General features: G+C 38.9%; 1 protein-coding gene and 1 pseudogene across 24 annotated transcripts in view; one reads left to right on the top strand and one right to left on the bottom strand.

Annotated features, from left to right (window-relative positions):
• The window catches only part of VIRMA (vir like m6A methyltransferase associated), an 84,824-nt gene extending 61,247 nt beyond the window's left edge, over window positions 1–23,577 (bottom strand). For 2 of the 24 annotated variants that reach the window (XM_058275734.2, XM_058275730.2), the window contains exons 1-4: window positions 23,188–23,275; window positions 22,766–22,877; window positions 6,395–6,510; window positions 1,456–1,542 (exon numbers count right to left, since the gene is read on the bottom strand). In XM_058275734.2, coding sequence (XP_058131717.1) covers window positions 1,456–1,542; window positions 6,395–6,510; window positions 22,766–22,834 — 272 coding nt within the window. In that variant the 5' untranslated portion in view covers window positions 22,835–22,877; window positions 23,188–23,275. Of the gene's footprint in view, window positions 1–1,455; window positions 1,543–6,394; window positions 6,511–12,651; window positions 12,694–16,024; window positions 16,140–22,765; window positions 22,878–23,187 lie in introns of all 24 variants that reach the window. The other 22 variants (XM_071207922.1, XM_071207916.1, XM_071207921.1 and 19 more) reach the window with 19 other exon arrangements.
• Window positions 23,578–25,332: 1,755 nt separating this feature from the next.
• On the top strand, window positions 25,333–25,431 carry LOC111759500 (U6 spliceosomal RNA; annotated as a pseudogene).
• Window positions 25,432–27,971: the final 2,540 nt, after the last annotated feature.

Consider the following 27,971-nt stretch of genomic DNA (forward strand, 5'->3'; position numbering starts at 1 on the left):
CAGTTAATCCTAATGTATATTCTGAGTACAAAACCATTGCATTGTAATGTTCTAAACATGAACATGAAGATCAAAATTAAAGAAAAGCATCTATTTATATCAAGTAGGTACTAACATAAGAAAAACATTCTCAATTATTAAAAATTAGCTGCTTCATTATCTAGTCATTTCTGACATTTTAAAAATGCTAAATGGGAAATGGACGTGGCTCAAACAGTTGAGTGCCCACCCTTCCCATGGGAGGTTAGGGTTTGGTTCCTAGTCCCACCTAAAGAAAAAACAGACAAAAAACAGACAAACAGCGAACAACAAGCAACAACAACATGCAAACAGACAAGGTAGCCATCTGTGGGGGGAGGGGTAAAAAAAAGGCTAAATGATCAATATAATTTAATAATAAATGACAAAAGGATCAATTAAAAAATTGAAGGGAAGCAGACTTGGTCCAATGGATAGAGCATCCGCCTACCACATGGGAGGTCTGCGGTTAAACCTCAGGCCTCCTTGACCCGTGTGGAGCTAGCCCACGCACAGTGCTGATGCGTGCAAGGAGTGCCCTGCCACACAGGGGTGTCCCTCATGTAGGGGAGCCCCACGCGCAAGGAGTGTGCCCCGTAAGGAGAGCCAGGAATGGCACCACACACACGGAGAGGTAACATGGCAAGATGATGCAACAAAAAGAAGACACGGATTCCTGGTGCCGCTGATAAGGATAGAAGCAGTCACAGAGAAACACACAGTGAATGGACACAGAGAGCACACAACTGGGGGGGGGGGGAGGGGAGAGAAATAAAAATAAAAATATAAATCTTTAAAAAAAAATTTTTTTTAATTTAAAACAATAAAAAAATTGAGTGAAGTCTGAGAAACTTAATTCCTGACAGAAATGGAAATGTTTCCATTTTTAAGCTGCCTTTAAAATTTATGAGATCTAAATAAACCAATTTAATAGGGAATTTGTTTGCAGATATCACAAGAACCATATAGTTTTAATAATACCTAAAATGTATTAAAAGAATCCAAAAGGGGTATCCATTAAATCCTCACTTGACAAAATATATAGCAAAGGAATTTTAAAGTTTGAAATGTTATAATGTGAAAGACACAGACAAAATATTGTAAATGTTTTTATACAGCTTTTTAAAAATAGAATCGAACAGCAATCTTTCCAAATTAGAAGTTTAATAGCAAGTTTAATGTGGTATGTATAAGAAATCCATAGATGGGCCAGTAAAAAGCAAACAGAACAGGGATAACATTTCACAGATTTAAAATTCTATTTCATAAATAAACTCTTCAACTCCTTAGACTTTGACATTTCTGTAACATTGTTAACTGATTAAATTAAAACCTGTCACCAGATATTTTCTCTTCTTCCATCTAAAGAAAAAAAAGGTTTTGGGTTTTGATTATTGTCTCATGAGTTTTTAGTGAAATTACCTAGCATGTACATACCTTCCCAACCTATCGAAAACTGGGGCACTTGGTTTGCTTACATTATTGAAGAATAAGTCTAACTGAAATGTGTGTGGAGATGTTTCCCTGTGAATGAAACAAAGTTGAAATGTTAACCTTTGCAACAATCAGTTCCTAAATTACAACAACAAACCAAATAAGTACATAAAAGCATAAGGAAATAATATTCCCAAGATTTAAACAAAAAATAGACAATTAATTGTAATATTCTCTGTAATTTTATTTGCATATAATTTTTAAATAGCTGACCATTCACTCTGAGTTTTGAAAATTCTAATCATCAAGCATCTTTGTCCTGCAATTTGGACCATTCTAAAACAACTAAATATTTAAATATATTTTAAAGTAAATGCTAACTAATTGTTGTGATAACTAGTTAAATAATTCTTTATATCATTTCCTTTCATCAGCAAAAAGATTAAGGAGTTAACTATACTTCAATTGTATATTATAATTACAATTTGATTTCAATTTAATCCAGATTAAAACAAGACTATAGAGAAGTGGATGTGTCTCAACCAGCTGGGCGCCCACCTTCCACATGGGTGGTCTTAGGCTTGGGTCCTGGTGCCTCCTAAGGAAGATAAACAGACACAGCACCCGCCACAATGAGCTAGACACTGTACCTGCCACAATGAACTAGATGCTGCAATGAGCAGGCACCTAAACAAAATGGATGTGGTTTAGGCCACTGGGCACTTGCCTCCCATGTGGGAGGCCCCAGGTTCAGTTTTCAGTGCCTCCTGAAGAGGGTGAACAAACAATGAGTACACAGACAAGAGAACCATCTGGGGAAGGGAATGATAAATTTAAAGAATAAAAAATACATAAATAAAGTAAATAAATAAATCTTTAAAACAAAACAAGACTATAATAATAATGTATCAGCAATCTTAGCAACAGACCGCTAAATTCTGACTTAAGCCTAACTGCCATTTGGATAACAGCAAGTCACATAAATGTTTTTATTCTTTTTATAGACTTGTACTGTTAAGACTAAAACCTATTTAATTTGCATTAGACTGAAATCTCACTATACTTGATGTAAAAGATACTACATCATAATACTTCTTGGCTGAAATTCCCTAGGCTCAACTGCAATCTTGATTTTAAACACCACATACTTTATTGTTATTTATTTATACAAAATCCAAGTGTTTGTAAAAAGTAAAATGCCCAGTACTACCACAGAGATTCCCTCACACGGTACTGGTAGAAGTACAAACAGGTGCAATTCTACTCAAAGCCAATGTGGCAAAAACACATTGAGAGAGAAAATATTCATTTTCTTTGATCTAAAAAGTACTTTTCTAAGAAATGTTTCTACAGAAAAACTCAAAGATGCAAACAAAACTTTTCCCAAGAGGATATTCATCATATTATTTCTTATAATTTGAAAAACTAAAAACCATCTAATGGTCCCCACATAGGGAACTAGTCAAATAAATTACAGTAAATTCGTTAGATTGGCATGTTAAATGAAATAAAGGAATACACAAAATGGTGTACGGTGTGGTCAGAATAGCATCATATATTTACCTTATCCAAATTCAACCACGTGTGTTCAGCAACTCAGTCTCTTTCTACTACCCTTCCTGTTCAAACCAGAACTTTGACTCCAATAACTCAAGGAAAAGAAAAAGGGCTGAAATGTAAATTCTTTTGGACTCTCAAAGACTCAGGTCCTAGCCACTGAAAAGTGATTGAAAGAACCAAAAGTAATTTGGGTGCACTAAACTTTCATTTAATTTTTATCTTTTTGACTAATGTCATATATAGACATTTGCAAAATAAATACACAAACACATACTCATATTAAAAAACGCAATACATCAAATGCCATTAGGATTCTCTCAGGATGGAGGGATTATAGGGATTTTAATTTTTCCTATACATTTCTGAATTTTATAGTGAATAAACACTATTGTAAAGTATGCTGCACAACCATTTGATCTCTAACATTATTTTCAATCCTGAGATTCCAGGCTTCCTGGCATTTGTATGTATTAGTGTTTTAATACTTTATTTTACTGTTCTGCAACATATTAATCACATATAAAAGTTGTTTCTGATACTTTCACATTTGTAGATATTCTTTTTTTTTTTCTTTCTCTCCCCTTCCTCCCCCCACCCCCACTGTCTGTTCTCTGTGTCTATTTGCTGCGTGTTCTTCGTCTGCTTCTGTTGTTGTTAGCGGCATGGGAATCTGTGGTTCTTTTTGTTGCATCATCTTGTTGTGTCAGTTCTCCGTGTATGCGGCGCCACTCCTGGCAGGCTGCACTTTCTTTCGCGCTGGGCAGCTCTCCTTACAGGGCACACTCCTTGAGCATGGGGCTCCCCTACACGGGGACACCCCTGAATGGCAGGGCACTCCTTGCACGCATCAGCACTGCACGTGGGCCAGCTCCACACAGGTCAAGGAGGCCCGGGGTTTGAACTGCAGACCTCCCATGCGGTAGACAGACGCCCTAACCACTGGGCCAAGTCCACTTCCCACATTTGTAGATATTCAAACATGAACAGCCATTCATCCCAGCTAAGAAAAATGAAAAGATTAAGAAAGGGGAAAAGTAATAACTACTTCTACCCATTGCAGCTAAGATCCATTTTGCCTACTGTGTAGCCAGCCTCCAGATGGCCACCAATGATCCCTGATTCCTGTTATTCACAGCCTTGTATAGTCCACTCCCACACTGTACCAGAGTTGTCTGTATAACCAATAGAAAAAGGTAAGCAATACTATGTCACTGCTGATATTAAGTTATAAAACTACTGTGGCTTCTGTCTTGGGCATGCTCTCACTCTTTGATCAATCTCAGTGGGGGAAGCCACATTATGATATAAGCAGTTCCATGGCAAAGAAATGAAGCCCGCTATCAACAACCACATGAGTGAGCTTCCAATCAAGTCCTTTAGCTGCAGTTAAATTTTCTGAGATGGAAGTCCTGCCTGTATCTTGACTACAACTCATGAAAGAATTTGAGCCAACTCAGTTGTTCCTGGATTCTGACCCTCAGAAACTATACGAGATAATAAATGTTTACTATTTTAAACTGCTAAATTTGCTGTGATTTCTCATATAGCAATTGATAACTAAACAGAATTTCCTTGACCAAAAGACATACAATAAGAGAAGACTACTGGATACATTATTATTACCCTATCTTTCCCCATTCTCCACACATCTCCATACATAGAAAAGCAGAAAGAAATGTATAAGAAAATGTTGAGTTTTTATTTTCTTAAGGATTTTAATGATCCTTAATTATAAATATTAAATATTCTCATTTATTTTGTGTTTCTTTTTCAATAATATCTTTTTTTTTTTTGAGGTATCTGGACTGGGGATTGAACCCAGGACCTCATATGTGGGAAGATGGCACTCAACCATTGAGCCACATCGGCTCCCCTGAGTTGGGTTTTTGTTCGTTTGCTTGGTACTTGGTTTTTTTTTTTTGTTTTTTAAAGCTTTATTTATTTATTTTTCTCTCCCCTTCACTTCCCCCTCGGTTGTCTGCTCTCTGTGTCCATTTGCTTCGTGTTCTTCTGTGACCACTACTATCCTTTTCAGCAGCACCGGGAATATGTGTTTCTTTTTCTGTTGCGTCATCTTGTTGTGTCAGCTCTCCATGTGTGCGGCGCCATTCTTGGGCAGGCTGCGCTTTCTTTCATGCGGGGCGGCTCTCCTTACGGGGCGCACTCCTTATGCATGGGGCTCCCCTACATGGGGGACACCCCTGCGTGGCACGGCACTCCTTGCATGCATCAGCACTACGCATGGGCCAGCTCCACACGGGTCAAGGAGGCCCGGGGTTTGAACCGCGGACCTCCCATGTGGTAGGCGGATGCCCTATCCACTGGGCCAAGTCCACTTCCCTTGTTACTTGTTTTGGTTTTGGTTTTTCAGGAGACACCAGGATCAAACTTGGGACCTCTCATTTGAGAAGCAGGCGCTCAACTACTAGAGCCACATCCACTCCCTCAAGAGTATCTTTATAAGATTTTACATCTATTTCTACAACTAATCAAAAAATTTTCAAAATTATGGATAAATCTATCTAAACTTTTAATCTATACCATAACACACCACTAAGTCCTTGGCTTACCTCCTCTTTATGTAACAGAAATTGAGAGTTATCCATAGCATGCATATAAAGAACTGTGGTGTTAATACATAAGACTAATACCTAACCTACAAGCTAAAAATTCATATTATATATACATTTTTTCATGTTTCCATGACCAAAATTTAGCTTACATATCTCCAAATCATGTAATTAAAATCAGATGAAGTAAATGATTATTCCTGTTACAACAAAATTATACTCCTCTGTTTTATGTCAGTTGATAAAAGTTATCAACAACTCCATGTGAGGTATTATGTCACATTCTGTTTTCTTTCCACAGACTAAGAACGAGAAAAAATCAAATAATTATTTGCTAGTTACAGCTGATGGCTAAGATGAAACTATAAATTTTTTAAAAGACATACATAACAAGCTAAGAAGATGAACCTTAAATCATGGAAACTGATATAACAAGAAAACACATTTCAAAATATTATTGACATTCTTATTTATTTTCAAAGGAAATGTTAGGTTTAAAATACTTCATCTACTAATCTGCACCACTCTAGAATATTCTGGGAAGTATAAGCCTATTTCCACCAACTTTTTTTAAAAAAAGGAAGAGAGTAAAATCTTACCTAGTAGTTAGGTCAAATAATTATTCTTTCTAACTTTATGGTTTATGATGATACATTCACTAAATATGCTAGTATGAAAATTTAGAGTTGATTACAAGGCAATGTAACGATACTGAATCTAGTTTTATTTTTTTTACTGGCAAAATACACATTTTTTTTCATTTAAGAAACTTTAGTCAAAAAAAAATACCTTTTAGAAGAGAGTTGACTTACCCATATGCTCTACTGTCAGGCAGGCTGCTATGGGCTCTTACTCCTGGGGGTATGACTCGGACTTCATTGATATAAACCACACATGGAAAGCGAACCACATCTATATGAGAGCTTTGCTTTAAAAAAAAGGGTGAAGGGGGGGAAGGAGAGGAGATACTCTACGTAAAATACATCGTTTCTCTTTTTGCAATTTACTCATTTTGAATTTAGTTATTTTATCATTCAGGAAATAATAATAATAATAAATAATCTTAAACTCTATGTCATTGAAAGAGTGATACTGGGGAGCAGATGTAGTTCAGTGGCTGAGTGCCTGCTTCCCATGTATTAGGTCTTGGATTCAATCCCCACTACCTCCTTTAAAAAAAAAGCTATTTTATTATTTATGATGCTGCATAAATCATTCTATTTAAAAGAGCTGATGATAAAACTGCAATAGTTAAATCTCTTGCCATTTGTATAAGTGACTATTTAACACTTTCTGCAGTGTATTTACTTGCCTGCTAATGTTTTGATGTTTTACTTAGGCCAATACAGGCCCACAATTTCTTATCTCTAATCTCTGATACCATATGCCTTTAAGAATTCTGACTTTTCAGATTCTTAGAAAGATAATAGGATACAAATACTACATATTATTTAATACCCCCAGTAGCTTCTGGGGAAGAATCCTGTAATCAAAACATTAATATTTCTGTAGTCATAGGTATGAATATTCATATTAAATAATGACTATAACTAGCATCATGTCAGTTTAGATCAGGTTGTGTGATCACATGAATTTATGACAGATTTTTCTGCCATTTTTGGATTTCTGAATTATAGGTAAGAAATTGTGGGTTTGTAAAATAATTAGTTTAATTCACTAAACTCATACATCAACTAATATAGGATCGAAAGAAGCCATTTAGATATGGAATAGTTGAGGCAAAATTCCCCAAGATTAAAAATAAAATAAATGGATAGCAAAAATTGAACATTTATCATTATGTATATGATGATAGAGGATCAGACAAATGTAGCTCTTGTGAGCAATAAAAAAAAAATTTTTTTTTTTCATTATTTTTGGTTGATTTTACATCAACATTTCCTACCAGTTCAGCTAACCATCATTACTTGCTGGTCAAATTTCACAATGAGAAGAATGGTTCACATATATTTATTTGCATCTTCAGAAAGTAAGTCTCACTTGAAGCTGCAAAGAAATATACATTAATATACCAAAAGCACAGCAATGTTCAAGTTATTCCTTCTTGAAATGTGAAAAAGAATGACTTCTCAATTTTACATTTTGAACGTGGACATTACAATTAAATATGTAGGTATGGAAATTTATGGAAATTTGAAAATAATATATTTATCACTCAAATGAAATTTAAACTCTCAGATAAAAATAAATGAACAAATGTGAAGTCAGGCTAACTGATACCTGTTTTCCTCTGCTTCTTAAGAAGTTCTAGTTGGGTACACATAATGACTATATTTCCCAGACTCCCTGAAAGCCACTGTTACCCTGTAAGTAGAAAGTTCTGACCAATGGGATGTAAATGGAAGTGATATAGGGAACTCTGGGTCATCCCCTTAAAGGTTAAGTTCAGACTTCAGACCTCTATCAACTTTTCTTCCAAAATTCTGTTGCCTTTCTAGGACATAGATGATATAGTGAGCTCTCTTGGACAATGCAGGCAACAACCTAAGGATGGCAGAAAAACAAGACAGAAGGAGCCTGAGTCTCTGACATCATGGAGCTACCTTATTAGCAGATTACTTACAACCAAATTCTGAGAAAGAAAACCCTAATTTATGTAAACCACTACTATTTTGGCATTTGTTACAACACCTGAACTTGCATTCTAATTATTACAAATACACCTTAGATAACCAAAAAATACCACAGTGGATTTACATAACAGAAACAAGCAGAGTGATATAAGGAAAATGGCAGCTCCTAATTCTCCTCAATCAAATTGAAACATCAAAAAAAAACAAGCAAACTGTCAAAAGCAACTTTGTCAGAACTCTGGAAAACAGTCAAAGGTTTACAGGAACCAAGCAAATACTGAATCAAGAAAAAGCTTGCAAAATAAACACTAGGAAAGCTTTGTTACATTTTTACCTGGCTTACCCATTCCACACCAGCCCCAGCTCCAGTTCCACAGAAGTCTGAGATAGAGCTGGCATTAGTGTGGAACCCTGGTCCCAGTTCCAAAAGGCAGCAGAGCTGACCTTATTTACAAAGTACTGTGTTTGTCTAACTTATTTAGAGTCTACCTGAAGGACTGACACAATGTGTGGTCTCTGTTTCTAGTTCACCAGGGCAGAAAAGCAGCTGGGAGAACTGCTCAAAAACCAGCAGCCCCCTGGAGCAAAAGATTACAGGTCAAGCATACATACAATAGACCACCTAAGGCCTGGGAGAAAAAGCCATCAGAGGGCATCTTTGGGAAATTAGGGCATTCAAAAGCACCTGCATATAAACAGGACCTGAGAAAATTCTAAGCTTTCACCACTGGCTCATCCCTAGGCTCAGTGCAAGCAAGAAATGAATTGTGAAGCAGAGTTGTTACACTGTCTATTGGTACAGCACAGCCAAAACACTACTAGAGAAGAAAACTACAGACCAACATCCTTTAAGAATATAAATGAAAAAAAAAAAAAACCTCTCAAAATATTAGCAAATCAAATTCAATCACCAATATTTTTAAAATTATGTATACCATGACCAAGAGGGATTTATTCCTGGAATGCAAGGATGGTTCAACATAAGAAAATCTATTGATATAATATGCTACATTAATAGAATGAAGGGGGGAAAAGATCATTTCACTAAACAGAAAAAGCATTTGACAAAATTCAGAACACTTTCATAAAAACATTTAATAAACCAGTAATAAAAGGGAACTTCATCAACACAATAAAGGCCTTATTTATCAAAATATATGAAAAACTCACAACTAACATCACGCTCAGTGGTGAAGGACAAAAAGCTTTTCCTCTAAGATCAGGAACAAAACAGAGATGCCAATGTTCCCACTTCTATCCAACACAATACTGGAAGTTCTAACCTGAGCAATTAGGCAAGAAAAGAAATAAAGGCATCCAGATTCCAAAAGAAGAAGTTAGACTACATTGTTCACAGATGACATGATCTTATATCCAGAAAACCACAAAAGAATCCACAAAAAAATAATAAAGCTAATAAACAGAGTCAGCAAAACTGCAAGATACAAGATCAACATACAAAAATCATTTGTATTTACATAAAATAGCAATGAACAATCTGGAAAGGAAATTAAGAAAACATCCATTTACAGTAACATCAAAAAGAATAAAATACTTGGAATAAATTTAATGAAGGAGGCACAAGACATACACTGAAAACTATAAAACACTGCTCAAAGAAGTTAAAGAACATTTAAATAAATGGAAAGACATCCTTATTCATGAGATTGGGAAACTTAAAATTGTTAAGACAATACTATGCAAAGCAATCTACAGATTCAATGTAATCCCTATCAAAATCACAATGAGGGAAACGGACTTTGGCCCAGTGGTTAGGGCGTCCGTCTACCATATGGGAGGTCCGCGGTTCAAACCCCGGGCCTCCTTGACCCGTGTGGAGCTGGCCATGCGCAGTGCTGATGCGCCCAAGGAGTGCCGTGCCACGCAAGGGTGTCCCCCGCGTGGGGGAGCCCCACGCGCAAGGAGTGCGCCCGTGAGGAAAGCCGCCCAGCGTGAAAAGAAAGAGCAGCCTGCCCAGGAATGGCGCCGCCCACACTTCCCGTGCCGCTGACGACAACAGAAGCGGACAAAGAAACAAGACGTAGCAAATAGACACCGAGAACAGACAACCAGGGGAGGGGGGGGGAAATTAAATAAATAAATAAATCTTTAAAAAAAAAAGAACTTTAAAAAAAAAAATCACAATGATAGGGTAGGGAAGCAGCTGTGGCTCAATCAGTTGGGTTCCCACCTACCATATGGGAAGCCCCGGGCTCATGCCCCAGGGCCTCCTTGTCCTTGTAAAGGCAGGCTTGTCCTTCGAGGAGAGCCACTGGCCCGCAGGCGCCAGCAAGAGCCAACTCAGCAAGGTGATGCAACAAAAAGGGAGACAAGTAAAAAAAAAAACAAAAAACCACAGAAGAGCTAGAGCAAATGGACACAGAGAACAAGTAACAAAGCAAGCTGCAAGGGGGCAGGAATAAATAAAAATAGATACAGATACACAGAAGAATGCACAGCAAATGGGCACAGAGAGCAGACAGCAAGCAAGACGCATGGAGGGGGATAAAAAAAATCCCAATGGTGGTTTTTACAGAAACAGAAACAAAAAAAAATCTATCCTAAAATTCATAAGCAATCTGAAGGAACTCAGATACCCAAAACAATCTTGAAAAAGAACAAGCTGGATGACTCACATTTCCCAATTTCAAAATCTTCTACAAGTCTACAATAATCAAAACAGTGTGTTACTGGAATAAGGATAGACATACAGACAAATGGAATAGAACTAAGAGCCAAGATATAAATCCATAGTTATCAGTCAGCCAAAGGGGTGCTGATGCAAAATACCAGAACTCTGTTGGCTTTTTTTTTTAATAAAGTACTAACTTCATCTTTTATATTTATTTATTTTCCTTATTTATTTCTCTCCCCTCCCCCCCCCCCCCCATTGTCTATTCTGTGTGTTCTTCTGCGTCCGCTTGCATTATTCAGCGGCACTGGAAAACTGCATCTCTTTTCTTTTGCAACATCTTGCTGCATCATCTCTCCATGTGTGCGACACCACTCCTGGGTGGGCTGTGCTTTTTTCATGCGGGTCGCTCTTCTTGCGGGACACACTCCTTGCACGTGGGGCTCCCCTACGCAGGGGACGCTTCTGCATGGCATGGCACTCCTTGCAAGCTGCAGCACTGCGCGTGGGCCAGCTTACCACACAGGTCAGGAGGCCCTGGGGATTGAATCCTGGACCCTCCATATGGTAGACAGACACTCTATCAGATGAGCCACATTCGCTTCTCACTGTTGGCTTTTATAAAGGGTATTTATTTGAGGTAGAAGCTTACAGTCACAAGGCCATAAACAGTAAGTTACTTCCCTCACCAAAGTCTGCTGCCACATATTGGAGCAAGAGGGTTCAGCCTTCCTTTTCCTCTTTAGGCTCCAGGGTCCCAGCTTCTTCCAATCTCAGCTATAGACTGGCATAAGGCTTGTCTCTCTTCATGGGACTCGTCTCTTTCTGGGCTCAGCTGCTCTGCTCTCTCCATAAGGCCAGCATGTAAACTACCAGGCGAATCACTTGGCTCTCTCTCAGGGGCTCCAGAGTTGAAAAATAAGCTCTCTCCTCTGCTGTGTTGTTTTCTGTGACTGTCCGTCCTCCAAGGGGATAGGGACTCAACGTCCTACTGACATGGCCATATCAAAGCCCTAATCTTAATGTAATCAAGTAAAAGTGAAACCTCTGAATTTAATACAATCAAAGGGTATCATACCCAGAGGAACAGACCAGTTTACAAACATAATCAATATTTCTTTTTTGAATTCATCGAAAATACCAAACTGCACCACACCTTACATCTATAGTCAAGTTGATTTTTGACAAGGGTGCCAAGTAATTCAATGGGGAAAGAGCAGTCTCTTCAACAAATGGTGCTAGGAAAACACATTATCCACATTCGAAAGAACTAAGTTGGACCTGTACCTTATACAGCATAATCTCAAAATGGATCCTAAAATTAAGAGCTAAAATGATAAACCCTTAGAAGAAAACATAGCAGCAATCTATAGTTTTATAAACACAACATCAAAAGCATAGGCAACAAAAGAAAGAATAAATAGGGCTTCATTAAAATTAAAAACCTATGTGGGGGAGTGGATGTGGCACAAATGGTTGAGTGCCTGCTTCCACATGGGAAGACCCAGGTTCAGTCCCCAGTGCTTCCTAAAAACAACAACAAGAAGCAAATAAATGAAAAAACCAACTCAGGGGAGCCAATGTGGCTCAGTGGTTAAGTGCTGGCTTGCCACATAAGAAGTCCTGAGTTCAATTTCCAGCACCTCAAAAAAAAAAAAAAACCTATGTGCATCAAAAGACACTATAAAGAGAGAAAAAAGACTACCCACAGAAAATATCTGATAAAGGTTTAATACTTAGAATATATAAAGAACTCCTACAATGGTTAACAAAAAGATACAAATACCCAATTTAAAAATGGGCAAAGCGGGAACAGATGTGGCTCGAACAGTTGAGCACCCACCTGCCACATGAGGTCCTGGGTTCAGTCCCTGGCCTCTGGTACCTAAAAAAAAAAAAAAAAGGGGGGGGCAAAGGACTTGAATAGATTTCTCTGAAGAAGATACATAAATGGCCAATAAGCATATGAAATAATGCTCAACCATCATCAGTCATCAGAGAAACGCAAATTGAAGCAATAAGATACCACTTCTCACAGCCACTGGGATGGTTTTAATAACAGCAATAATTTTAAAAATGGAAAATAACAAGTGTTAGAAAGGATGTGGAAAAACTGGAACTGTCATAAATGCTGGTAGGAGTATAAAATGGAGCAGCACCTATGGAAAACAGTTTGGCAGTATTACCATATGGCCCTGCAATTCTACTCTTAGGAGTCCCTGCTTCCAATTTCTAAAAAGAATTGGAAACAGGGGAAACGGACTTGGCCCAGTGGTTAGGGCGTCTGTCTACCACATGGGAGGTCCGCGGTTCAAACCCCGGGCCTCCTTGACCCGTGTGCAGCTGGCCCATGTGCAGTGCTGATGCGCCCAAGGAGTGCCGCCCCACGCGTAGGGGAGCCCCATGCACAAGAGTGCACCCCGTAAGGAGAGCCGCCCAACGTGAAAGAAAGTGCAGCCTGCCCAGGAATGGCGCCGCCCCACACTTCCCATGCCGCTGACGACAAAAGAAGCGGACAAAGAAACAAGATGCAGCAAAGAGACACAGAGAACAGACAAGCGGGGGAGGGACGGAATTAAATAAATAAATAAATCTTTAAAAAAAGAATTGGAAACAGGAACTCAAACAGATACTTGTACACCAACATTCACAGTGGCATTATTCACAAAGCCAAAAGGTAGAAACAACCCATGTGTCCTTCAACAGATGAGTGGGGAAACAAAATGTGGCATATACATACAGTAAATTAGTCACAAAAAGGAATAAAGTTCTGATACAAGCTACAACATGGATGAAACTTGAAAACATTAGCTAAATGAAGTAAGCCAGACAAAAAAGGACAAATATTGCATGATTTCTCTTATATGAAATACCTAAAATAGACAAATTCATAGAGCTAGAAAGTAGATTACAGGATACCAAAAGGGGTCAGGGAGATGGGTAGTTATTATTAAATGGGTATACAGTTTCATTGGGGCAATAAAAAATTTTGGAACTAGCGAGTGGTGATAAAGTTCAATGATGTGAATGTAATTAATGCTACTGAATCGTACACTTAAAAATGATTAAAATGGCAAATATTATGTTATATATATTTTACCACAATAAAAAGAAAAAGAACATTTTGCCACAAATTTCAATGCTGTATTTCCCTGCAGTTAGGAACTTCTTTACTTTTAGTGCTAACTATATAGAAGCTCCTTTACTTACAATGGTTATACATTCTCATTAAGATATATAAAGGAAGCTTAGAAAAAAAGTTTATCAATTCTATCCTCCTCCACCCTCCCTTCAACTAATGAATGGTATTAGTAGTAGTTATGATATTGCCACTTTGGACATAAAAAATAAGCTTAAGGATTTAAAAACAGGCTTTAAAAATCTACTTTAAGTATAAGACTTTTTGTATTAGTTGCTACCATTTTTATTACATAATTATTTCTAAACATTTTGAATGTCTATTATTTCTAAGGTATCCTTGGTTCTGGGAATACAATGACACGGCAGTAATATGTGCGATTATGGAACACACAATCAAAGAGATAAATTGCTATGATACAGAATCATGTAAGATGCTATGAAAATTCAAAGGAAGGATACTTAACTTAGACTATAACACAAACATTTGTGGGGTGAGAAGAAAGAAGGGTTCCCTTCCTAAAAGAAGGAGCACCTCAGTAGGTCTTTAAGAAAACCAAGTCTTTAAGAAAAACAAGAAACGAGGGAAGAGAGGAAGAAAGTAGCGCTTTCCAAGCAAAGGGAGAAGCAAAGCACAAAAGAAATACAAACAAGTAAGAACTTGGAAAGTTCAAGAAACTGAAATATAGTTTGCCATGGTTACAGGGCAAATTGGGTGGGGAGCAGGTAGCACTAGGGCATAGTTGCTAAGAACAACTAATAGGATTACAAGAAATAATCACAAGAAAAACTTTTTCTTCGACTGCCAGAAGACAACTCTAAATCAGCATCTCCATTCAGAACCTCTCTCCTGAGTTCCAGGCCACTACATCCAACTGCCTATGGGGCATCTCCACTAGGTTGGTCCCTCCAGCGAGCACAACAAACTCACTCTACGTCAGTGATGACATCACCTCCATGATGACCAAGACAGGAAAACCAGTAATATCATCCTTGGCTTCTCATTGTATCTCACTGAGGAGTTCGGGAAGATGGCGTCAGAGTAGGCAGGCAGGCTCAACTCTCTCACAAAAATAACAGAGAAAGGACCAAGAGCTGCCGAGGGACCTGCTTTGGGAGTTAGACCACGATAGTGCTGCACAACTCCCAGAAGGGCAAGGGACAGAGTGAAGAACTCAAAACAACAAATGTTGAGTTACAAAGCCCCTGTGGCAGCCAGGAAGGGCTCCCATCCCCCACTCTCAAGACTTTAAGCAGGTATAAAACCCCTGGCTCACTATACTTATTGAGAAAGGAACAGACATCTTGTCCCTGTCAGCTAGTAGAAGGGAAGAAGGAGGGTGAGTTGGAGGGCTTCTCTTCGGCAAATTTGGCCAGCAGAGTCCGCTTTGAATCTCGGTTCTGGCTAGACCAGAAATACAGAATGAAGGACACAGAGAGCAGACAACTGGGGGGGGGGGGGGGGAATGGGGAGGGAAGAGAAATAAATAAAAAATAAATCTTAAAAAAAAAAAGATTTCAAATTCTTCACAGACAAACAAAAACTGAGAGAGTATGCTACCAAAAGACCAGAACTGCAAGAGATACTAAAGGGAGTACTATAGCCTGAAAGCAAAAAACAAGGGCAAAAGACTTGGAGAAGAGTGTAGAAATGAAGATTATTAGGAAGGGTAAATTAAAGGGTAAAAAGACAATAATAAGATACGACAATGGAAAGCCAAAAGACAAAATGGATAAAGTAATGCCTTTACAGTAAAAATATTGAATGTTAATGGCTTGAACTCTCCAATCAAAAGAATGACTGATAGAATGGATGAAAAAATATGAGCCATGTATATGTTGTCTAGAACAGACTTACCTCAAACATAAGGACACTACCAGATTGAAAGTGAAAAGTTGGGAAAAGATATTCCACACAAAAATTAAACAAAAAAAGAGCTGGAGTAGTAATACTAATATTGAACAAAACAGATTCTGAATGTAAAACTGTCATTAGGGATGAAGAAGGTCATTAAATATTCAGAAAAGGGGCAATTCACCAAGAAAAAATAACTATAATAAATACTTATGCACCTAACCTGGGTGCTCCAGGAAACATGAGGCACACACTGGCAAAGTTGAAGGGAGAAATAGATGTCTCTACAATAATAGTTGGAGACTTCAATACACCACTCTCAGTATTGCAAAGAATATCTGGATAGAGGAAAAATATAAAGAAAACGGAGAGCTTGAATAATACGATAAATGAACTAGACCTAACAGATACTTACATTGGATTATGTTTGTAAACTGATCTTTTCCTCTGGGCATATTAGATTATATTGGATTCACAGGTTTACTTGATTTAGTAATTATGTAGGGTGTCCCCTTTGGTAGGGACTCACAGACCAGAAGGCATGGCAAAGGACAGAGCTGGAGGGGTTTTGATGTTGAACTTTTGATGTTGGAGTTTTATGCTGAAGCCTTAAGCTGGAGCCCCAGGTACTAAGCTCACAGAGAAAAACTCTGAGCCCAGAAAAAAGAAGCCTGAGCAAGGGAGGAACCCAGGAAGCCTGTACCCTGGCAGTCGTAGGCAGCCACCTTGCTTCAAAACATGGAAATAGACTCTGGTGAGGGAAGTAACTTATGTTTTATGGCCTGGTATCTGTAGCTCCTACCCCAAATAAATACCCTTTATAAAATACCCTTTGTAATGGGGACATTACCACTAACCTCACAGAAATAAGAGAGATCCTAAGAGGATACTATGAACAACTGTATGCCAAAAACTAGACATTATAGATGAAATGGACAAATTCCTAGGAATACACGAACAGCCTACACTGACCCTACAAGAAATAAAAGATTTCAACAAACCAATCACAAGTAAAGAGATTGAAACAGTCATCAAAAACCTCCCAAAGATGATAAACCCAGGTGACTTCACAGGTGAATTCTACGAATCATTCAAAGACAATCTAATACCAATCTTGGTCAAGCTCTTCCAAAAAACTGAGCAGGAAAGAACACTACCAAACTCATTCTATAAAGCCAACATACCAAAACCAGATAAAGATATTACCAAAAAAAAAAAATTACAGACCAGTATCTCTAATGAATATAGATGTAAAAATCCTAAACAAAATACTTGCAAATTGAATCCAAAAGCACATTAAAGAATTATACACCACAGTCAAGTGGGTTTTATCCCAGACATGAAAGTGTGGTTCAACGTAAGAAAATCAATTAGTGTAATAAACCACATTAACATATTGAAGAAGAAAAATCACATGATTCTTCTGATTGATGCAGAAAGGCCATCTTTTCTTGATAAAAACACTCTGAAAGTTAGGAATATAAGGAAGCTTTCTCAATATGGTAAAGTGTATATATGACAAACCTACAGCTAGCATTGTATTCAACAGTAAAAGACTCGTTCTTTCTCACCTAAACCATCCATCCATTCAAACACCAAGTCCTACTGATTAAACCTTTAAACATATCTCAAATCTGTGCATTTCCCTCCATTCCTGCTGTCATTCCTCTAGTTCTAGATACTAATCTCCAATCTGGATTATGTAATAGGATTTTTTTTTTTAATATTTATTTTATTTATTTCTCTCCCTTTCCCTCCCATTGTCTGCTCTCTGTGTTCATTTGCTGTGTGTTCTTCTGCATCCACTTGCATTGTCAGGTGGCACCAGGAAACTGCATCTCTTTTCTTCTGCATCATCTTGCTACATCAAGTCTCCATGTGTGCAACGCCACTCCTGGGCAGGCTGCACTTTTTTACATGGGGCGGCATCCTTGTGGGGCGCACTCCCTGCGCATGGGACTCCCCTGCATGGCACAGCACTCCCTGCGCACGGTAGCACTGCACATGGGCCAGCTTACCACACAGGTCAGGAGGTCCTGGATATCGAACCCTGAACCCTCCACATGGTAGGCAGACGCTCCATCAGTTGAGCCACATCCGCTTCCCCGTAATATGATCTTAACTAGTTTTCTTGTTGTTTCTTGTCTCTCCAATTTATTCTCCTATAGCAGTATGGTCTTCCTAGAATGTTATATAGATGTATAACTCTCCTGCTTCTTACTGCCCTCAGATCAAACTCCTTAATAAGCTTTATAAGAACCTCTATTATTTGGCTCCTTTCATTACTCCAAATTTCTATCTCCCAAATACTCATGCTTTTTCATCTTTGCTCCCTCACTCATACTGTTCTTTGTGCTTGGAACTCTCCCCCACCTCTCTGCCCCAACTCTCTTTAGATTTAGATTTTCTCTTGGAAGCTGAACTAGATCTCTCATGTCTAGATTGGTGTTTCTTCTACTGTATATCCCAAGCCCCTTATCAAACTGAATTGAAATTGGCCCTTTTATCTGTCCCTTCAGAGTATGTGTTTCAAGAAGGCAAGAATCAAGTCTCAGTTTACAGTACCTAGGACATTCACTTAATGAAGGAAGAACCTTCAATAGGTGCTTATAAAAGCTGAATTGTGTTTTCAAGGAGTTAAATATTACAATCCAGTAGAGGGCTTAGATACTGAGAGGAGTATGTAAGCCTAGAAATAAAGGTTAATAAGGAGAAGGTATATTATTAGGGAAGTAACAGGTATGTGAAGAACAGACTGGTCAGATTCCAGGGCTCTGATTGAGCCACATTTACCTGTGGAAGACATCATTGTATGTTTAAAAGTCACAATATAGCTGACTCCCCCTCCTTCCTCTTTGGCCTCTGCAATTATTTCCTCTTCTCTTTCAACTCTCTCCCTTAACTTGATCACTTCTGACCACTTTCATAAAACTTCTTTTCAGATGAGTTCCAAATTGGTTTCTTAAAGAAACTCTTAATGAAGTAAGACTTTTTAGCATCAACCACTACCCTAAGACTGTATTTAACCCAGCAACTCTACTCTGAAAAATATTTTAAAAATAAAGATAAATCAAATTGTTTAACTTCAAGAATATCTCATCACTGTAAGATATCAGAAATCTAAATGTATGAGAACTTAATACATAAACAATATCAGTACTTAAAGATATACTATATAGGGAAGTGGATGTAGCTCAAGCAGTTGGGCACCCACCTACCACATGGGAGGTCCCGGGTTCAGTTCCCAGGGCCTGCTAAAGAAGATGAGCAAGGCAGCGAGCTGATGCAACAAAATTACTCAATGAAAACACACAACAAGGAAACACAATGAGACACAACAAGCAGAAGCGGAGGTGGCTCAAGCCATTTGGTACCTCCCTTCCACATGGGAGGTTCCGGGTTTGGTTTTCTGTGCTTTCTTGAAAAAAAAAGGAGATAAGCACACAATAAACAGACACAGAGAGTAGACAGTGAGTGCAAACAATGGGGGGGGGGGTTGAGAAATAAATAAAATAAAATTTTCAAAAAATATATAGGGCAGCAGACTTGGCCCAGTGGTTAGGGCATCTGTCTACCACATGGGAGGTCCACAGTTCAAACCCTGGGCCTCCTTGACCCGTGTGGAGCTGGCCCATGCGCAGTGCTGATGTGCGCAAGGAGTGCCCTGCCACGAAGGGCTGTCCCCGGCGTAGGCGAGCCCCACGCGCAAGGAGTGCGCCCCATAAGAAGAGCTGCCCAGTGTGAAAGAAAGTGCAGCCTGCCAAGAAATGGTGCCGCATACACGGAGAGCTGACACAAGATGACACAACAAAAAGAAATACAGAGTCCCATGCTGCTGACAACAACAGAAGCTGACAAAGAAGACACAGCAAATAGACACAGAGAACAGACAACTGGGGTGGGGGGGGAGGGAGAGAAATAAATAATAAATCTCTTTAAAATATATATATATTATATAGCTAATGAAAGTATTATACAGAGTATCTCTGGAAGGATATATATAAGAAACTGATTAAGTGATTGCCTCTAGGGAGGGAAAGAGATGCTTGAGGACAGGGATGGGAGAAGGACATACTTTTTACTTTATACCCGTTTGGAACCTTTTGCATTTATACCTAATACATGTATTATCTAACCAAAAAAATAATTTCTTTAAATGAAGCTTGCTTTTAAAAATGTTTTATAGGTATATTTCTTGACTTAAAAAGATGTACAACACATTGTTAGGTAAAAAAGAAGCCACAAAACAATATGTACATACCATGTCAGTGGGCTCTACTTTGGAATTTGTGTTCCAGACTGTGATGAAGTTGGACTCAGATGTGAACTTTCTACACATGCCTCTTCTGTCACTTTTAATGAACCTTTGGTTGGTGCTAGCATTCGTGTATACTCAGAGGAGACTTGAATCTCTGGACTGTCCTTGTGCCAGCTGGGCCCTGAGCCTCAGCAGAGTTGCAACTCCTACTCTCTAGTTTGTTGGACTACACAGGTGAGCTAACAGGGAGGTGAAGATGGTCAATCACCACACCTGGGAACTGAGAGTGCCTACAACTGCAAGCAGGAGAACTGCATCCATCATCCATGTGGAATCTAAGCCTCGATAGAGAGGTGGAATGAATATCACCATCCCAGGGCCCACAGAATGAAGGAATAAAATATGGATTGGAGTGGACTTAATGATATTCTACTACAAAACTTTTGTGACTACTAATAGAAGAAATTGTATCATTGACAGGGAGAAAGTGGCTAAGCAGTTGCTGAGGGTAGGGAGTGGGAAGAAGAGATGTGATGAGGGGGCATTTTTGGGACTTTGGAGTTATCCCAAATGATATTACAGGGTCAGATGCTGGACATTATATATCCTGCCATAACCCACTGAATTGACCAGGGGAGGGTGTGAACTACAGGGTAAACTACTATCCACATGGTGCAGCAGTGCTCCAAAATGTGTTTGCTGATGGCAGCGGACTTGGCCCAGTGGTTAGGGCTTCCGTCTACCACATGGGAGGTCCGCAGTTCAAACCCCCGGCCTCCTTGACCCGTGTGGAGCTGGCCCATGCACAGTGCTGATGCGCGCAAGGAGTGCCCTGCCACGCTGGGATGTCCCCCGCGTAGGGGAACCCCACGTGCAAGGAGTGCACCCCGTAAGGAGAGCTGCCCAGCGCCAAAGAAAGTGTAGCCTGCTTAATGGCGCCGCCCACACGGAGAAATGACACATGATGACACAGCAAAAAGAAACACAGATTCCCGGGCTGCTGACAACAGAAGAGGACAAAGATGACACAGCAAATAGACACACAGAATAGACAACCAGGGTGGGGGGGAAGGGGAGAGAAATAAATAAAGAAATCTTTAAAAAAAAATGTGTTTGCTGAGTGTGATGAGTGTGCCACAATGATGAGGGAGGTTGTTATTGTGGGAGGAGTGGGGTGAGGGGATGGGGGGTATACGGGAACCTCATTTTTTTAATAATGCAACCTTTTTTGTGATGTATGTATCTTCAAAAAAATACAATTTACAAAAATGATCGGGGTGGGGGAGTGGGGTATAGGTTATATGGGAACCTCATGTTTTTTTAATGTAATGTTCTAATTAAAAAATTTTTTTGTACACTATCAGTACATTAATGTGAGTATATATATTTAAGCATATACATATTCATTAGTTTGGAAAGTATTACTACATAGAAAGTTGTTAATGGAAATTGGGTCTATGCTACTTGGTATGTTATCTTAGTACATCTTACTCAGTGCCTCTGTACACACCTACCTTACTGTTGGGCATACTACTCTCCTATCCCTTCTCCACATACAAACCCTTACTACTCCTTCAATACTCAGTTCAAATGTGCTTTACTAGGCCTAGTAAAGACATTTACTCTCTGTCCTATGCTCTCATGGTCCTCAATGTTTGTCCAAGTATAAATAAAAAACTAATCAGTTCTTAAAGACTAAACTACAATTTTTCCTAAACTAGAATTCTACTAAATTAATTCATGTTTTTTTCTTTCATTTTCCAATGTTCTCTATTTCTGTACACATAATGGATTGGTTCTTATCTACCTACTGTGTCCACTGTGAGTTTTCTAAAGCCTAGCTGGAATTACAATCAGAGAAAAATATGGATTGAACAGAGCTAACCGATCCACATGCAATGTGAGGCTACAAATTAATTCACTATCAGTAAGACATCCTAATGCAAGGTTTTAGAACTTTTGACTTTTACTTATATGTAAACCATTCCTTTGAGAAATTGGATGAAGGTTGTCAACTTTTTATTTTGCCAAGTAAAATATTAAAATTTACACACTGACATTATCATTTCATTATAAAAGAACATTTCTCAATCAAACATTTATTCAGCACCTACACTTTGATAGCTATTGTTTTAGGTACTAGAGATAGAGAGATATAGCTGAGAACAAGAAAGACACTCCACTTATCCTCACGGAGAGTGACACGTACTTCTGTAGATAAAAGTAGAATGAAATAATCTCTGCATAAAGAACAGTTCTTTAAATTGATTTAAAGAAAGAGAAATGTGAGGTGTTTTTAGGCTTACTGTTTCGCTGTGGACTTTGTTAATATTTATGGCCGGCTTTGGGGAACCTTTAGATAACTAGCTACATTCAGTTTATATAGAGAACCAGTCGCACGTCGGGGATGCTCCAGTTGTTTAATACAAAACCGTTCTCCACAACACCACACCCCCACCCTTCAAAATAACAATACACCCATATTTTCTGAAGACAGTTTGACTACAGTTCTCCCAATTCTCCCCTCTTCGCAGGTGTTCTCCACAAAAAGGTCGTTTCGTATAAGCCTTTCACGTGTTAACGTGTGAAACCTTTCCAAGAGGTAAGAAGTGTTAAAAGTTTCAAGACAACCTGGAGAACACCGCGATCCCAAACCGATGAGTGTCACAACTGAACAACATAACTCCCGTTAGAAAGGGGACTTACGAGAACGGATTTTGAAACGTCTTGACTCGGGAACCGCAAAGCCAGGGTGAGCAGCTCCGACTCCTGCATTACCGACAAATACAAGCAGCCCAAGACTCCTCCCAAACATCACCTGAGGTAAACCAAAGAACCATACTTCCCAAGACCCAAAGGTGACAGGGGAAAAAAAAACAAAACAATGCGAGCAGAGCAACCAACTCTACCAAAGACTAACGAACCTAAGATTGAGCAGGGAAATGAGAAGGTTGCCACCGCCCTCCATCAAACACGGTGCCCACACCCAACTTGGGGGGAGGGAGATACATGTCTGTGAGGAATTAAATCAACAATCGACAGACGAAAAAGTCAAGGCACGCCTAACGACTTTCTGTACAGGTTCCCAAATCGAGAAGCAGAGTCGGAATCAAATCGCGAAACCTTACCTCAGCGCTTGGGTGCTTAAAAGTATCTAAAAATAGCAGCTCCATCGCCGAGTCCACCGCCATGTTTGCCGCGGGAGGGTTACAGGGGAGGACTTCCGGGGCAGCGCTCCAACCTTGGCGACAGCGGCTCAGGAAAGGGAGAAAGGACAGCACTTCCGGTGTCCAATGCGCTTGCGCCGCAAGGTTCGGCCTACCCCAACAACACGTCCCTGCTGTCGGGTTTTGTCCGCAGCGCCTTCTCCAGCGCGGCGGAGGGCACCACCAGAGCATCGAGCGGTGTGGGCCAGATAGGAGAAGAGCCGACTACGGAATCTCCATTGGTCCAAATCGTGCTGTTCTGTCGCGTTACAGAGCCACGATGGCCTCTGTGGGGAGTGTCTAACAGGCTTCGGATTGGATGGAGGAGGGGTGGGGGACCGCTGCCAACTTTGGATACCCCGCCCTGTATATCCTCTAGCAAGCTGCTTTCCATGGTTGAGAGAAAAAGGTGCAGTGAGCAAGGTAAAAAAGTACAAAGAACAAATTGTCATCTCAGTAAACGATGAGATCTTTTGTTTTCTCAACTGTGAAATGTGAATAATAACCCACAGTCTTGTGAGGTTAAAGATAAATCTTAAATTGTATAATGTGAAATCCTATGAACAATAAAAAGAAAGTAGAGTAAAAAGCAAGTCTCCCTGCCAAGTGTTAATAAGCATCTGGAGCAACTGGAAACTATACCGTTGATTTGGTAGTATAAGTTGGTACAAGGATTGAGCAGCAATTTGGAAACATCTAGTAAAATTAAACGTGTTTACACCACTCCTAGGAAAATTTCACACGTGCCCAAAGACATACCTACAGATAACAAGAATGTTCATAACACTTGATAGTTGCAAAAGAAAGAAAGAAAAAATTGGAAACAATTTCTATTAACAGAGGAAGTAAGTAATCTATGGTATATTTATACAAAGTAATAGTATATAGCGGTTAGAAAGAATGAACTAACCCACATCTACTAATATGGAAAATCTCAAAAACAAGGTTAAACAAATACAGGTTAAAGAATATGTGTGTAAAAGTTCTATACAGTTCAATGTGTGCAAAATATAACTTTTTAGGGACATACATCTTTACAAAATTATAAAGAAGCCCATGGGAATGATAAACACCAAAAGTTGAAAATAGTGGTGAGCCAGAGGGAAGTATAAAGGTTCTCATATAGATCCTCACATATACAGTCAACTGATATTTTTATCCATCAATTTTTCCCCAAGCTCAGTTTCAACTGTATTTCATACTTTTGGTCTGTGTGTTTCTTTGTTCTTTCCATGTAGTTTTTTAAAATTATTGTTATTTTTCAGATGGTCTCTAATATTAGCATTGATTTTTTTTTATTTCTCCCCCACCCCCTTGTTGTGTGTGTGTTCATCTTCCTTCTTTCTTTGGGAGGCACCAAATCTGGGTCCTCCAATGTGGGAGGGAGGTGCCTAACCACTTGAGCCACCTCTGCTCCCTGCTCTATTGGGTCTCTTATTATGTTTTCTTCTGTGTGTCTCTTGTGTCATCTTGTTGCATCAGCTTGCCACACCTGCCTGTCCCATCAGCTCACTGTCTTGTTCATCTTCTTTTAGGAGGCACCAGGAGCCTCTGCTCCCTGCTTTTGTTGTGTCTCTTGTTGCATCAGCTTGCTACTCATGCAGTACATATCATGTAGGCTATAGGTGAGGGGCTGTTCATATATTCGTAGATAACCTGAGCAGTAGGTTTTCTGTGCGGTGCGTTTGGGACAGTGAGAACTGCAGCCTTATCCTTGGTAATTATGACAACAACTCCAGTCCCAGAGAAACAATTTAGCAATGCAAACTCTATAAAAATGCATACCAAATGTGCTAAAAGCTTATCTAGAATGTATGAAGTCCATGCTAAAAGCTTACCTAGGATATGGGAGATATATGCTAATTCAAGCCTATTGAGCTCTGAAACAAAAGAATCATTTGGTCCTTCCTCTCTGTATAGAAGCAACTCAAAAATCTTGTTCGGGGCTCGGATTTGAAGCAGAAAGCTCCCGAGTCCGGCTGGCCCGTCAATAAATCAATTTTTCCTTCTCAAAATCATTCCTGAGTCCTGATCTTTCTATACACAAATAATTGAACCTCTCTCAACTTCTACAACACATATACTAAAATTGGAACCTTATAGAGAAGATTAGCATGAGCTTTGCACAAAGGTACCATTCATATTCATGAAGTGTTCCATATTTTTCAATAAAAACATTTTTTAAATTTATTAGTAGGAATTTTTAGTTCTGTAATTAAATTCTAGTTTTATCACGATGTCATCAGAACCTGCCTGAGCTTTTTGCCACTTTTTGGAATTGCTAAGGTTTTCTCTGTGCCTACTGAATAGCCAATATGGAGAAATGTTCTATAGGCATTTGAAAATCATAATGGTATATTCTTTTTTGGTTTTGTTTTATATATATATATAATTATAATGGATATATATATAAAATTATATAATTATAATGGATATATATATAAATTATATAATATAGAATGGATATATATGAACTAATTACTTCATTAATGTTATATAGGCCAGTTATAGTCTTATTTATTTTTGGCCCCTCTTGATCTGTTAAGGAGTAAAAGATATTAATGAAGACTCCCATTAATAACATATTTGTTTCTTTTTCTTCATATATCCTAAGTTTTTGCATAATTAATTTTGATGCTATGTTATTAGATACTCAGATATTCATATCTCTTCAGTCAAATGTCATTCCCTTATTAAAATTCCCTGGTTCTCATTTAATATCATTAGTCTAACTTTGATCTTGCCCCATATTGTGATCATAACTCCTGCTTTCTTTGTTTGCATGGGTAGATCTTTGCCTAAACTTCGTTCTTCAACTTTTCTCAGTCAACTTTTCTCAAATGTGCCTCCCAATAAAAGTAATCAAATCAGTCCTGGCTTAATCATGGCCTCAGTCTCCCTATTCTCTCTCTCCCATCTTACACAGCCCAAAGCTTCCAATTGTTCTTGAACAAAAACTCAAATCCTGCATAATCAGACCCTTCCTACTTCTCCAGCCTCATCTCAAACCACCTTCCTCTTTGGTCTCACAACTAAGGCAAATTGGCGTCCAGGCAGTGAAGCAGGCTAGTAAGATGGGGAGTAAATAGACAGATCTGGAATCTGGCACTAAGTCCATGGTTGACAACAATAACCCCAAGATGACTACTGGAAGCCTCTTGCAAGAAATCCAATTCAGAACAAGATTTCCTCCAGAAGCCGGAGAAGCCCCAGATATTCTCCAGGGGTCTTATTATTGGGCCCCCCTGGAGGATTGATGGGTTGGGCAATCAATCAAAACAGCCAACAGCTGGGACCCCTCCCCTGCCATTAGCAAAGGGGTGGAACAATTAATAGTTTGAAAAGCAAACTCAAAGGCTGAACTCTCTGTCTCTTGCCTTTTGACCCCTGTTATTGCCTTCTGAGCCTTGTTCTTGCAGTTCCATGGTGAACACGCAAGTAAAACCTGGGCATATATCATCTATAATGGGAAACTGTAGTCTGTAAACCGGTCTACTTTATCACTTTTCAGCCCCTTCCTCTCTACCTGGGACCCATGATCTGTTATTTTCTCCCATTTCTCTTCCCTCCCTACTTTAATAAATTATTGACCTAACTCACCCCACATGCTCTTGAAATTCATTTCTGCATTGTAGTCAAGAACCTAGACAAAATCTGGTTACAGTAGTTCTACATTTTATCCCAAATTCTTTGAACCAGTTGCTTTTCCAGCCTTTAAAAGAAGCTCTTTCTATACAGTTCAACCATTTGCTAACTATCAGGTTTTCTAAAAATCAAAATGTTTAATATTCATGCATTGTGGAAGAGAGTATGAATTGGTACAAACATTGTAGGTAATTTGGCAATATCGATAAAGATTTAAAATGCACATACCCTCATCCCATTAATTATTAATAATACAATTTATTTTCCTAAATATATTCTGACAAGTGCACAAAGGAGCATATATGAAGATAAGTGTAGCATTGTTTTTAATAGCAAACGATAATCAGCCAACTATATGTGTATCAATAGGAAACTACTCATTATGGTTTATATCCCAATGGCATACCCTTCAACTGTTAAAAAAAATGAGGCAAATATATATCAACTAATTTGTAATTAGCCCTAAAATATATTGCAAAGCAAAATGCAGAGTAGTCTGTATATTATGCTGTCATTCGTACTTTTAAAGAGGGTTTATATTAGTCAGCTTAAGCTATTATGCTGCTACAACAGACTGCCACCAAATCTCACAAAAAAAAGATTTATTTCTCACTCATTAAACATATCTCCTGTGGTTACTTGTGGCTCTCCTCCGCATCCTGAAATGGTCCTAAATAGAATATACTGTCTTCATGACAAGAAAATACATCAATGTTGGAACTACACAATTCCTTTTAAAGGTCATATGGCATTTATAATGTCTGCTCACAATCTGTTGACCAAAGCAAGTCACAAGGCCCAGGCAGACTTCAATGGAGTTGAAGTTTAACTACCCCACAGGGAGAGGCCTAGGAAGGGGCCCTAGAAGAACGGGCCCAAAGAGAGGGACAATGAATATTTTGAACAAACAATGCAAAGTACCATCAATGTGGGCTTATATATCCATAGGCTACTTTTGAAAGCATACAAAACAAACTGATAACACAGTGACTTCCTCTAGGAAAGGAAATGGGGAGAGGCATATGAAGGAGAATTTCTTTTCACTATAAATTTTGTCTTTT

The sequence above is a fragment of the Dasypus novemcinctus genome, chromosome 14 (assembly GCF_030445035.2).
Source record: "Dasypus novemcinctus isolate mDasNov1 chromosome 14, mDasNov1.1.hap2, whole genome shotgun sequence".
In the NCBI taxonomy this organism is placed as follows: domain Eukaryota; kingdom Metazoa; phylum Chordata; class Mammalia; order Cingulata; family Dasypodidae; genus Dasypus; species Dasypus novemcinctus.